Here is a 14,488-nt window from a genome sequence, read left to right as displayed (position 1 = left end):
TTGCATACTGGTTGTACTGATATATTCCAGGCTTGTGTGGTTTTTACATTTATATAGTTTACATTTTGCTTGACCCATAAATAACACTTGCAAGATTAAGAGGGCCATAGAGAGTATTTACATAGCCCCACCATGCATACAGAGCTTTTAATACCTAGTAGACAAAATTGAGCTGTTTTACACTGAACATTTTTCAATATTTTTCAGCTTAAACCCCCGACTAAAATACAAGCAATATTTCATCCATAATGCTGCTGTTAAACCCTTAACAAATCTAGTTTGATCTTGTAACAAACTTCTTCAAATTCAGGGATATAAAAATATTCAGATTTTAAAATTTTAACTGTACAATATGTACATTAGTATTTGCACTGTTAAATTATGAATACATTTAAGCCTATGAAATACTACATTATAAATATCAATGTTTTTGACTTAGAATTGCAGCTAATACATTTTAAAACCTGGATAATGCATGTGAAAAGACACAATTCTGGAGCCTAATCCTTTAAGCCCTTATGAAAATATTTGTTACGTAAGTAGATTCATTGACTTAAATGGGGTTACATGCCTGAGCAAAGGACTCCAGCAGCTTTACCTCTCTCACTGCTGAGGGGTGGGGGGCACGACAGAAGAAACATCACCACTCATTGGCAGCTAAGTCCAGTTCCAGCAGCTGAATTAATACCTTCCTTTAAGCAGGCACAAAAAAACCCCAAAATCCAAAACAACCACCTTACACTTTCTCAAAAAATTGTGGAGGAAAACCCATGACAGTTAAGTGTATAAACCATTTACTGTTGCTCTAGGATACATCAAGGCTTCAAGCATTTCAGCTCCCACATTCTGATTTTTACCTCTTTAAGGAGCATTTTCCCAAATTAAAAACAAAAATAAAATTCCAGTTTTTGTGCGGAAACTTGAAAGAGGAAGAGTGAGCTTTATCTGTGAGGAAAAGACACAGCATAGAGCCTTCTTTTTCTTGGCAGCAAGAGGAAAAAGTCAAAGATCACCTATGTGGATATAGCTACAGCACAGGACTGACATTTTTATTTACTTATCTTTGTTGAATCCTCTCTCAGGTAATTCAGTGTAGGTGAATAGCGAGCATAAAATAAAATGTCTACAAAAAGTCTCTATCAAGAACTGCAGTAACAGTATTTTGACAGCTGAAACACAGTATGTAAACCTAGCAGTATCTGAGCAGATTATTTGGTGTGGGGACATTTCTGAATGTTACTTGTACAATGTAAACTCTGGCAGGGTTATCATTTACACTGGCAAAGCATTAAGAACTTTAGCAACTTGCCTAAGTACAATTATTAATATAAAAAGATGTGGTTCATACTGTAGCTACAGAGTTGACTGGTCTTCCCAATTAAGAAATATTAAGAATTAATTAAGAAATAATGCAATTTTTTCCTTTGTGTCCCCTCTTCTTCTTTGATTTGGTTGTCCTTTGTCCAAACTGAGAAGTAGATAACGCAGTAGTTGGACCAGAAAGATCATCTGTATAGTATGGATATCTCAGTGACCGTGGTTGTGGAATTGGCTGTCCTAGAAAATATCCTTCCTCTTCAGAATCGGATGATGAGGATGAAGTTGAACACCAGGAGTCATCTTCATCACCATACAGTCCAAAAAACTTATCAACCACCTGATTCCTCAGTGCATAGTCAGACCTAGTATGGGCATATTGTCCATACAGCTCTGCATTTTGAATAAATGCCCGAAGCTCACGTGAGCTCCTGTTCTGAATAAATTTTTCATGATCCTGAGGGGAGTAATAACGAAATCTCTCTCTCGGAGAGCTTCTTCTTTCTGTGGCCAAGTTAAGTGCATTATCTGAACGAGACTTCCTACTTCTTCTGCGATGGTGAGAAGGCCGATTTCCACGTTCTTCAAAATGGTAAACACGCCTACGAGTCCTTTCACTCATCGGAGGCTGACGTATTTCAAGATTCTCATAACTTCCGTTATCAATGACATCATCTGAAAACTTCACCTGCTGTGGTCTAGACTGGGATTTAGATCTTCTCAGTACAGGCATATGGACTGGCTTTTCCTCTGGCAAGACTTTTTCCTGACACAACTCTGAGCTCAGACTCTTCAAGGACTCTGTGCTCCGGTGGAGCATTGAAGAATTTAGAGTTCCCATGTTGCTCATCTTCTCACAGTCCTCCACATCCAGCTCTTGGAAAGTTTGCAAAGAGTAGAGAGATGGCCGTGGTTTGCCTTCTCCGTCCATTGAAGCCCCTGTGGGGAAAAAGGAGGAAAAGGAAATGAGAGAAGCATGATGGAGACAAGTATTATAACAAAATATAAAATGTTTCTTGTCAGCAAAGCAGACCTTTCGGAACTATTCAGAACTAAAGGACTAGCTTCACAGAAGATTAAACTTTGTTTTGACTTAAAACATTTAAGTATTAGCTCTGATTACCAAAGAATTACTTCATGAGGACATCAAGAGCAGAAATTCTATTAGTTTAAAATTTTGAAACATGAATACAGCTAGGCCTTTAAGAAAAAAGGATTATTTAAAATTATTCTGCAGTCTATGCTTGCCATTTTTAGGGCTAAAATAATTCATGTTTCTGGTACTGCCAAATTCATGTTCCAGCTGTTGCTACAGGAAAGCCAAGCTTTACTGCCTTGCAAAAAAGGATCCTTACCCTCCAAAAAACATCAACAATAAGCTGGCCTGGTGTACTCCACATTTGTGTCTACTGACCCTTCATTCCCACAGCAGTGCCATGTGCCCTGTGATGGTCCCAGGTGCAACACCTCTAGTTCATTCTCCTCCTGTGCTCCCTGAAACAACCTCCCCTCCTCAGTTCCTTCATTACTGCTTGGCAAATGCAGCCAGCCTGTGGTTGGGCCTGAGCTACACGAGTAGTTGCAGTAATTCAGGTTACAGGAGGAAAAGAATGGAGAAGATGATTGAACAACTTTTAAAACGGGCCTCTAACTCCCAGGTTTGGGGGTTTTGTAGGGAAATAGGAAAGGAAGGTTAACACGCACTTTATCCCTTTGGGTAACTTTTGACAATCACGTTTGACAAGGAGATTCACAAAAGCGGATTACCAGTTTCCTTTTAGTCAATGGAGAAAGATAATCTCATAAACCTAATTTCCTAAGGCTAAGAAATTTACCATCCTTTCAGACTTCCTACATATTTTTACAAGCAAATCAGGAAATTATCTAAAGTGTTTTGCAGATTATCTTTAATGTTATCCTAATATATAATGCAACTTCTTGTACTTAAGGTATGGCAAAAATAAATTGTCATTTGCTTAAAGTGGTGATTCATATATAACAAATGCACGGTTTAAGACCATTCTTACTCTGACAAAGAAAAGAGAATTCAGAAGGAAAGGAGAAGAGTCTAATAGAATTTAAGTAGCAGAAACATATCTCACTAAAGATTATGTGCTTGATTAAAGCTGTTGCCTACTTTACATGCATCTCCTACTACTAAAGCTTTTTAGAAATCACAGAAATGAAAAATCTTTGTTGAAAATACTCCAACACTCATACTTTGGTTGACCTCTCCATCAAAACTATTCATTTATTTCCCCATTACCTGTTATGTTAGACAAAGCCAAGGAATCCATTGAGTCTCGAACACTTTGTTCTTGCTGTTTAAAGTCAGACAAACATTCGAGTGAACCTCCATACCACGGTGTTTGGTCGTGTTTGTATCCTGATGCCCCATGTTCCATGTCTAGCTCCTGGATTTTCCTGCTGCTGGCAGGGCCTGGGTGGCTGCCATATGCAGAGTCTCCCAAACCATCTTGTGACTGGGCCCAGTACATGTCTGATTGATACTTCTTACTTGCTAGGCTTGGATTATTTTTTTTCAAGTCCAACTTGCTCTTGACCATGCTATCAGAAATCCAGTGTTCACTTGATCTAATGTCTACTTCAGCGGGCTGCTGGAAAAGGCTTTTATCACCAAACTTCAGAAGAAGTTGAGTCATGTAATCTTCATGTTCTGCCCATTCTTCAGGGTCTTCAGGCATTTCTTGCTCTACTCTTCCTTTCCAGAAATCTTCATTAACGAAGCTTGCCTCTTCCCTTGAAAGGCTTAAATCATCCAACTTACGAGAGAGAGTATCATCAGCATTGTCTGAAAGGCCAGGAAATTTGTAATTGACGGCTGGTGACAGGAGGAGAGACTGACGGCACTGGTCAGCTGACCGGCTGCTTTTTCCCATGCGGACACTCCTCCTGGAATCTCTGGATCGAGCTGACTGAAACGCAGAATCAGAAGAGTCGGAGGCATGGACATCCTCTCCCAAGCTGCAGGTTTTTGAACAATAAATCTGCCCTTGCTTTGGAAGGAAAGGGCAGCCAAGCAAAGAGGTCTTGCACTGAGCACAAGAAAAGCAAGCTTCTGTGGCGTGCCAGTGCTGTCCATCATAGGTCATCTGAGCATGGTCAACACCTAGAAAGGGAGAAAAAGCAGTGCTTTGGGTTTCTCTAAAAAATTACTTGCAGAATTCATGCTTCTGGAACGTGAAATCAGTTCATAAATTGGCTTTCCCTTAATTTGTAACTTTAATGCTTAAAAAGGACTTACCAATATGTTCCCCACAGGTCTCACAGTATTCTGCATAGAGAGATTCAAAACAGTTACAGCAGAACGGTCGCCCATCCTTCATGATGTATCTCTGTCCACCCAGGATTGTTTCACACTCAAGGCAACAGAAGTGCTTCATGTGCCAGTGGCGACCTTCAGCTTCTGTACACTCATCAGCAAAAATTATCTGTTCAGAAATAAAATGTATACTTTTAGTTAAGTGGCCAAAACCTGACCTTTGGAGTTAGAGCATGTAAAATATCCTAGCTCTGCAGTTTATTTTTATTTAGCTGCCTTTTGCATACAAAGATAGAAACAACGACCTCCCACAGCAAAGGAACCTAAGAATTCAACCATTAAAGAGGCCTCTATAAGGATGATATTTTTGAATATTTGTACAGATACTTTTTCTTATTCGATCTACAAGGTTCAACTCTAAACACAAACAGATTTGTGCCTTCTAAAGACCATCATATTGCTTGTAATATTGCCAATTTGACAAGAAATTCAATACCCCTCAGCCTCCAGACACATCTATGCAGCAGAGTCCTGACTTCTTAAGCGACTGCATTTGAAGTTAGGAATTTCCCAACTGCAGTTTCTTAACTGAACAACAGGAGTGTAGATTGGCTGTAAAATGTGAATTATTTACCTCATCACAGGCTGAACATCGAGGTTTGAGAAGTTCAGCATGGTGTCTGCCACAGTGAATTTTTCCATCTTGGTAGAAGTAGATAAGGTCAACAAGCAGCTCATTGCATGTGAAGCACACAAAACACGAGGGATGCCAGCACACACCAGGCCCGGCTCTCGAGGCAAAAACTGCAACTTCACCGCCATTTATTTTTGTACCACACTAGGAACAAACACAGAAAGTGAACACAGTTCCCATCCCAAACTACTAGCTTCTTGTGTTTAAACTAAGTTAAAACACCAAACCCAATATGAGATTTTATTCCAAAATTCTGACAAGAGGAAAAAAATGTTATCAATTTTGGTCTAGACAAACTGTGTCTCAATGAACCTTTTGTGAATATAAGTTTATTTTATATAAAATAACATTTTAAAGCATATGTCTGTTTTTCATTTGTCATTACTTTAGTATGAGTCAGCATTAGGGTTTTTTTTTGAGTAGGAAATACATCAAAGACTCAGTTAATTCCCAGTGTGTTTTGCTTAAGCAAGCACTACCTTCTTTCTTCTTCCATGCAGCTTCCAAAAATCCTTTTTTTTTGGTTTTATTGTTGTCTTCAGACATAGACAGAGATAAGCTTAAATTTTAATACTGAGATAGTGTAGTTTTAGATTATTCAGCCTGGTAGTCAGCTTGTGGCATTAGGAGTATTACCTGTTCACAAACTGCATGCATCACTGCTCTTGAGAGTAGTTTAATAGTGCCTCGGCCAAGTGCCTCCTTTTTGCGCTGAGAACTGAATATCTGCAGTTCCTTCTTTTCTTCTTCACTTAAAGACTGGCAGTATCTCACCTTCCAGTGAAAACACAAGAGAACTTATTTTATACACTGAGCCTTTAAAGTAACACATTAATAAGTAAGTGCATATATGCAAGGAATTCATCAGGCCTGCTGCCACTCATCATTAAACTTTTCCAACTTGCCTTCTCTGCCATCTTAATATTTAGGTAATATGGCATAACACAAAAGGAGTATGGAGAGAGATTTTACATTAGAGGAAAAAAAACCCACCATGCTAAACTAAGAAGTTGTTTAGGAAAGAAAAAAGATTTTTAAAAGCCAACCCAAAATCTGCTGCTATCCTAAAACAATGGAATGAAACCAAATCAGCCGTAACATTGTCTTTTAGATTTATGGTTAAGTGCCCACAACTAAGTATTGCAGTAGACACAAGATCTTAAGTATTGACATCCACGCCCCTTTCCTTACAAAGAGCTTGTTTGTTATTTCCACTTCTACTCCAAATTAGCTGCATAACTGAGATGCAAACCTTTTACTATCACAAAGCATCCTTTTTGTGCGCTACAATGCAATTTCAGGAATTTGTAGGTTCCTGGTAATTGGTGGGTGGCTGCAAACACTATAAAACCAACTTGTGTTAAGTTTATTGCAGTGACACCAACCTCCCTAACAAGCAGAAGCAGTGTCCTTCCAGACAGCTCTTATCTGCACACAGGCCAAGCGGACAGCTGAACAATGGACTCAGTGTACACACCGTGCTGCTTTATAGCTCAGATGCCACTGCAGGCCACGGTTTAGGCTTGTAATAAATACACAGGCAGGTAATTCTCCATGTAAAAGCTGGCAAGGAGACCCCAAGCCCTGATGGTTCATCCTAAATTCTGTATTTACCTCATTATCATGGGGTGGCAGCTGATAGAGAAGTTGTTTAATCCGGTGTTTCTCTCCAGGACTGTTAACGTAAGGGACCTTCTCCTCTGGCAAGCAGGCGAAATACAGCTGGACCTGACCAGGAGAAAGACAGAGCTCAGTCCAAGGGAGATGCATCACCCAAGAACTGCCAGCATCTTTTAGCTACTGTTTTATCTCAGTTCTCATTTATGAAGGAAGGAGGTCACGCTACATTAGACCTAAGACACGGTTTTTGCTGAAAATACGAGACCCAAATAAACCAGCTCAGCAAACCTGAATTGTCTCTGATAAAACTAGCACCCAGCTGCTGAATTGCTTTTCTGGAATGCAATTTGCAGTGACAATTAGGGGGGTATCATAAATTATGCACATTTAATGTTCTCATTATTCCCACCCCCTTTAGGGCTGGTCAACAACTCTGTGGAAATTCCAAGTTTCCCTCTGTAATTTACCACACAAGGCATGAAGCTTTCCAGAAAACAGCCACTATATAAACAAATTTAATTTGCTCTCTGCATTTTACACATTGTTGAGACAAAAGCTGTTTTGTAGTCTCCTGCTGACCAGGTTCACCCAAAGCATCGGCTTTCATTGCTTCCATGTGGGCTTTGGTAAGAAGGTGGAAACATCCTTCCCTTGGGAGGAGGCTGGATCCAGCCACATTTCAATCAGGTGCAAGTTAACCATGGAATTTTCATGGGATGAATGTTTTTGTATCAATCTTCACTCTTTTTTTTTTTTTTTCAGAAGAATATTATGACAGGAAAGCTGTAATGAACACTATGACAAAGCCCAATGGCAAAAAATATTTTTGTGGAACAGCTACAGATTTATTGTTTTTCCTATGCAGCTTCCAGCTTGTCATGAGACCTGGAGCTGTAAGTTTTGCTATTGGGAAAAATATTACTTGCCATCCAGATTTAGATAATGCTCAGGTCAACAGCTTATTACTGTTCAAGATAGGTGAAAAAGAAGCAGTAATCTGTCACTTAAGCCAGGAAGCAATCAAAATTATTAGAGACAGGCTGTACAAAACATGACTTAGTCTTCATTTAACCAAAACTTAAAACAACTGAAGTTTACTGTAAGCCCACTTGCTACTAACTGCATTTCAAAAAGCTCTGGAAAAAGATAACATGCAGCAAGAAGTGAAGCTTTAAAGATACTTTCTGCCCTTTTCTCAAGTTTATTGCACTGTTCTCAAAGTAAGTAATTTGTCTTGGAAAAAAAAAATCTTTGGGGAGTTTGAGCTAGCTGAGATTATGAGGATATTTTAGGGCATTTAATTGTTCTGGCAGAATGTTAGCTTGCTGTTTGCCTTAAGGTCTGATTCATCAGGATTCTTATAGATGCTTAAATAAGTGATAAAAAGAGTTGCCCTAAAAATAGCCCATTATTTGCCATTCCTGCTGACTTGTTACTTTACTCAGTATTAAGAAAATCTCTGCATTGCAAAAAGGAGACATCTTCTGCACTTTTTTTAACTATGAACTGTATAAGCTTACCAGGATTGCTCTGCCTCCTTTAGCAGATGTTGCAAAGCCACCCTGGCCATTTAATACTAAAGTCTGAGTTCTGGATATTAGCAAGCACACAGCTTAAGCACAGTTACAATATCATCAAGTAAATGAAAACCACGAGAGGCTCATTTTGATCTCCCACAGAAACTTGCTCATAAATAATTTCACTTTTATTTCCATTACTGTGATGTTATACAAAAAAAAAGGGTAATGAGGAGAGGGGAAGGAACAGCCCAGCCAACCCATGAATGTCGGCTCCAGACATCATGCAAGATTAATCCTAGCAGGGACAAATGACAGCCATACAACTATTTAAACAAGTGTAAAATATGTTATTATTTGTCACAGTGATAGAACACTTGCATTTACGTGCGCTGTAGTATCATCCATGTTCTAGATGTCAAATGCCTAATTTGCCAAGTGCAATGAAGTACTTGGCCAAAGAGCACAATGCCATGAGGTATGTCATAAGCTTTAATTTAACCTAATAACTACTTTCAAAGAAAAAGCACATTTCTGTGCTACTTTTAGACTTGACAATACATATCTCTGCAGCACATACTTAGTGAAAAACCTTGACTGGGAACTGTTCTTTGGAACATAAAACTCCTCAGGGTTGAGGATTTTAAGCTCCCTACACACAGCCTCATTGGAACAGGAAACAAACAAAAAAAAGAAGTGAAAAGTTCTATATGAATTAAAGTTTTATACATTATAAGAATTTCATTGCACTTGTAGAGGCAGCACATCACTCCCTCAGACAGTCCTTATGAGGCTTATTTTTAAAATGCAGAAGTATAGTTGGTACCTGCTCTGGTCTGAGGCCTGGGGGAACCCAAGCATATTCCTCCAAGGCACAGCCAGAGTCATCATCAGAGGTTGAGCTTCGCTGACACCCAAAAACGAGGTTATTGGCTTTGGGCTCCATCTCCAGTGGCATGAGTGTGAAGCGTTAAATATTTCAGCTGCAGCTCATCAAGAAATTGATCTAGAGAAAGAGATTAATAGACCTTTAATAAATTTGAACATGCAACAACTAATTATCAGTGTAAATGATCTTAAAACAGTTCAGTATTCCTTTTGTTGTCCAGAATGATAAATTATTGAAGCTTCATTACAACTTGCTATAAGCAATTCAAAAGTTCTTGAAAGTTATAAAAATAAAACTACTCAAGAAAAAAACAAAACAAACCCTAGACACACACTACCACAATTGGCAACCACAATGTATTTCAATATTAACACTTGTCACCTTTTACAGTTCTGCTTGTTTCACATCACAGGTTGTACATAGGTATATCTAGCAAAGACTCACTGAGCAGATATTAACAACATGAACGACACAAGCTCTTCCTGAAGCCATTACTACCACTAATCTAGTAAAACAAAAGACATGACAACCACATGTTAAAAACTAAAGAAATTACTGGGAAAAGACAGTTGTGCAAGTAGCATCCTGTTGTTCACAAGGTAGGCACAGAGCAGCAAGCATCTGCTGGATTCCTCTGAGAACTTTGTTTTAGCTGTATGGGAGCGGAAGGGCGTTGGTCCTGCTAAATATCTGAAATTCAATTATGCCAGATTAGTCTCTGTAAAATACATCATGATTGTTCTGTCAATTTAAAACCCTACAGGGTGATGCTTCTGTTGATTCATGAAGCCTGCAAAGATTAATATCACTGGGATCATTTTGAATAACAACTGGCAAAGAAGGCTCTCACCAAGATCCATAGCAGTCTGCAGTAAAAAGCTTAAGATAAATATCTTACATTAGAATGTCTAGCAGTTCTTAGGAAATTCAGATGAGGAATTTCAATGAATATATATATGTACATAAAAATACAGATAACCAAACCCACAGAGGATGTGTCCTAACATGGCAGACATCCTGACCACTCAGGGTAGGAACAAGCTTGCTGTAACAGTACCACATTACACATGACCTATGTCTTCCCCATTTTAGGACATTCTTTCACCTATTTATCTAAACAGAGATCCAATTTTGTGAGTGCTAGATCTGAGCAGCAGAAAATTCTAATCTCCTTGCCATATAACCTTGCTGGTGCGTCTAATGTGGAGAGCAATCTAAAAACTTCTGGTGAGTCCCACGTTATTACATATCCAGTATATCACCACCATATTAGAGAAAGTAAGTTGCTGATAGATCACAGATGGAAGATTTAAGACTGTGTACCCAACTATTTTGCTGGTTACTCAACAGGAGTTTCTCCTTCAAGCATCAGGCACTGGTTAGTGCCAAGTTCTGATGATTCAGCACATAAACTAAACCTGTTCCATAAAAAGTGCCCACATGCATCCAGAGCAACAAACTCACAGAAATTACAATGCCCAGTAGTATACGGTCTTATCTACTCCTATTTTCTATACATCTATACATTCCCACACCCAATACTGGGCTAGTGCTCATAGAAATTAAGTTATTTAACTTTACTCCAAAACCTTCTGGTTCAAAAACATAGGCATTATTTTTGGTGTATGGCTGAGATGCCAACACACTTCATAGCTGCACTGTAATAAGAGATTAATTTAATATTTGATGGGGCAAGCAAACCTGCCAACTTCCCTTCTGAGAACAGGCTATTTCTGGAAAGCTGGTGAGCTGTCAGGCACATGCCTGAAATCTTACTCAAGTTGAACAACTGAAGGTTAGCAAAACAGCTTCTGAGTTTAACATTGCCATGTCACCATCTTTCTCAAGGAACGTGAGTATAACCAAACTCAATCCCATGTATTTCAAATAGAAAACAGACTTCCTGGTACTTACTATATCCCTTGTCAGAAACAAATGACAAGACAAGAGACTGTTTCCCTTTTCAACTTACTAGTGGAAGTAAAGTTAAGCATCAGGTATGTTTTTGTTATTGCTTGCATAAAACTGGGGTTTGAGGGATGGGGATGCTCAGATTGGCAGCTTGTGTCCTGCATCATCTATATCCAAATAACTCTTAAGTAAAAAGTCACTATGAGGATCATTGAGAAGCCCAATTCCTTCCAATATTATCTCAGCAGCAGATGAACTGTTTTACCATTTCCCCTTAGAAAGAGGCAGATATCTAATTTACAATACTGTGTCACTCACTGACATCTAAGCTGGTATTTCCAATTCTTATGGCATCGCAACGCAAGAACCTGTGGTGGTCAAACAGTCAGTTTTCAAGAACTGACTCCTGCCCAATAACCCAGGAATAAAAGGAGTCAGTAGGTGAAATGTCTTTGCCAATATTTCATTAGGCAGCCTGACCTCAATCGCACACCACACAAAACAGATTTGAAACATAATTTAGGCAAAGAGACCGGTTAAGCTCTGGCAGTGCCTCGGCACTTGAGCAGAGTGTTCCCCTGCCTCATTCACACAATGCCAAACGCTCACAAGCCCACCAGTAACTGAGTAATCGCTTCATATTAATTGTGCAAAACCCTTTCTCTGCAAGATCAGAGATTAACTTCTCTGACTTACTTCTCTTGAAAGGCAAGAAAACAATCCAAAATCTGAATGCATGGTGATGTGTTAACTTTGCTGAGTATTTTGAATACTAAGGCTAAATACTACTTCCACACTGCAAAAAGCAGGGCTGGGAAACATCAGGATTTCAACTAGCAAAGGTATGTAAGTGTAGGAGTGCTGCCTAATTCCTAAGGAAGATAAGGCACTGGTAAGAGACCAGACTGCTTTTCTGCAGAAACTGGTCCTGCCTGGGCGTCCTCTGACCAATCCGTTTAAGAGAGCTTGCATACCAACAAGAGGAAACCACAGACCCACAGGTCCAGTTTCCAGTCATACAGGACAGTTGAAAGTTTGGCTGATAGAGAATAAAGGAAAAATACTCCTTAACTCCAACTCTAAAATGCAACTTTATTGTCACGGTTCTCCTCCCCAGATAAGGCAACTGGAAATGGTCAAAGCAACGCTCACAAATCTTCAGTGAACTGAGATTACTCAAAACAACATCATTCACTTTCAAAGAAAAATGCTCCCATAGAGCAAAGGCAAAGCTGGCTATAAAATGACTGACAGTACATCACGTATCAATGTGGCCATGTCACAAATACCGTGGTGTTGCTGAGAGCAAGGTTTCTAATCCAGCCTAGTTAAACAGCAGGCTATCTGCAGAACTATTTTAGCAATTGCTTGTTTAGGAGTTCTTCTTCCTCTCCTGCTCAAGTGTGATTTGGTTTGCATTTTAAAACTACAGGGTTTTTCCTCCCTGCCTTCCAACCACACTCATCCTTCAAAGTGATCTCTTTAAAATGATTACATCCTAAAGAGGATTCAAATGAATATAAACAACAGCTGAAAAAATAAGTGCTTTCCAAGGGATGAGTAGAAAGGTGTATTTTCTACTCCTGCCATGACACCTACAGAACACAACAAGGATGTTTTGTTTTGCTTTGCTTTCTTGAAGTCTGTGGAACATTTTGAGGTTTCAGCTCTGTTCAAATACTACCTCTTAAAAAAGGCTTTATAGTCTACAAGGAGGTATTCACTGGCACGTTGACAACTATGAGTAACATAATTGAACTACACAGCTAAATTCGATTTAAAAAGAAAAGCAATTAATGTGTTTTTTCCACTGATGAATTAAAACAACCATAATATGAGAAATTCCTTAGAAGCAAAGACAAACTACACTCCTAATTACAAACCTATGGGTACAAAAATATTGGGATATCAAACTTAGAACAAAGTTGTTGCTGAAGCCCATTTGAAGGTTATCCCTGTGCTAGGATTTCCAGCTCACTGATTATGTTCCCCACTGACCAGATAGAAAGGTCATGATTTGTGAGCACAGTTAGACAAACATCTCCTTGCCCATCCCCTGCTGTTTTACTCTGTCCTGCAGGGTAAATTGTTTTAACAACTTTTTTTGTTAGAAGGCTTGTTAACAAGGCTGTAGGGGGTACAAGATGCATATCACATGCATCCATTCACAATGAAGGCTCAACGAGTTAAGATTAGCGTGGCCAGCTCATTCACCTGCTTATTTAATCCCTGGTGCAAGATAACTACATTAGAAGAGGAAGGGTGTAATACAGCAGCAATAAACAACCATAAAGTAACCTAATAATAATTCAAAGACTATTTCCAATATGTATTACGCACATCATCAGGAAGTCCCATTCCCTAACTACAGAACAAGTAACATATTTACAGTGACCTCTACGGCTCTGTGCTTGGAAAATCTGGATCCAATTGATGATCAGAATCTGTATCAGTACCAGCAACTTCTTCATCTGTTGACTCCTTTGAGTAAGGAACTACCCAGAGCAGTGGGGGAAAGAACGGAGCCTGTCTACTTATCCATTCAACGGACCTCTAGATGGACCCTAAAAGTAAGAACTTTTTTCCCTTTCATTAGCCAGCGAACAAGGACCGACAGATGAGTTAACTGCTTTCCTCCTCTAGCATTCCAGCGCAAAGATTACTTTTCCAACTGAAAATCAGACTATCCTTCTCAGGGTATTTTCTTTTGACGAGCCACACTGCAAAGACAGGCTACCTCCATTAACAAAAGGAGGAAGCCCCATGACAAAGCATCGCCCCACGCCAACACATCTGATTTGGCCGTGTTATCCTTGGCACTTTCCAGCGCTGATGGAAACTCAAGCGCACACTGCAGTAAGGCAAGACCCAAACTTCCAGCCGAGGAAGCCGTATTCTCACGGATGCTTCCCCCCTCTCTCCTTAGGAGGGTGTACAGATTTAGAAAGAAAGAAATCCTGCCTTTTACAGTCTCCCATTGATTTTTTTAAATTCTATTTTAAACAGCAGCCAGACTTTACTCCAATGTACACATATACTCAGGTTTCACCCCGTCACCTGTTGGCTCTCGAACAACACCCTTCTTTGTTAGGGCTCACAGCCCTCATTTGAGACAAGTTTCCAGTGAAAACACTTGAAGAAAGTGTTCAATAAGTCACAAGGCTGGAATTGTAAAGAATAGAAAAATAAAAAAATTCTGCGCCTAGCCTTGTGTATCGACAGCCCCGCCGCGAGCGCTTATCCCGGAGGAGCCGGGA

General features: G+C 39.5%; 1 protein-coding gene across 1 annotated transcript; it reads right to left on the bottom strand.

Moving 5' to 3' along the window:
• On the bottom strand, positions 1 to 9,432 carry PRICKLE1 (prickle planar cell polarity protein 1). The gene is made up of 7 exons (XM_029963625.1): positions 9,258 to 9,432; positions 6,909 to 7,022; positions 5,931 to 6,068; positions 5,235 to 5,438; positions 4,583 to 4,769; positions 3,584 to 4,447; positions 1 to 2,256 (listed from the first exon to the last, which is right to left on the bottom strand). The coding sequence occupies exons 1-7, from the start codon at positions 9,387 to 9,389 to the stop codon at positions 1,400 to 1,402; spliced, it is 2,496 nt and encodes an 831-aa protein (XP_029819485.1). The 5' UTR covers positions 9,390 to 9,432; the 3' UTR covers positions 1 to 1,399.
• Positions 9,433 to 14,488: the final 5,056 nt, after the last annotated feature.

The sequence above is a fragment of the Manacus vitellinus genome, unplaced genomic scaffold, assembly GCF_001715985.3.
Source record: "Manacus vitellinus isolate BGI_N305 unplaced genomic scaffold, ASM171598v3 scaffold_5_pilon, whole genome shotgun sequence".
Classification (NCBI taxonomy): Eukaryota; Metazoa; Chordata; class Aves; order Passeriformes; family Pipridae; genus Manacus; species Manacus vitellinus.
Note: the sequence above shows the minus strand (reverse complement) of the source record. Positions and strands in the feature narration are given on the sequence as shown.

Coding starts and splice junctions, on each gene's coding strand:
- PRICKLE1 (XM_029963625.1), bottom strand. CDS start 9,389: ATGCCACTGGAGATGGAGCCCAAAGCCAATAACCTCGTTTTTGGGTGT. Junction 4,770..5,234: donor GATGTTCAGCCTGTGATGAG/GTAAATAATTCA, acceptor ATTTCTGAACAG/ATAATTTTTGCTGATGAGTG. Junction 2,257..3,583: donor GGCTTTGTCTAACATAACAG/GTAATGGGGAAA, acceptor TTTTCCCCACAG/GGGCTTCAATGGACGGAGAA.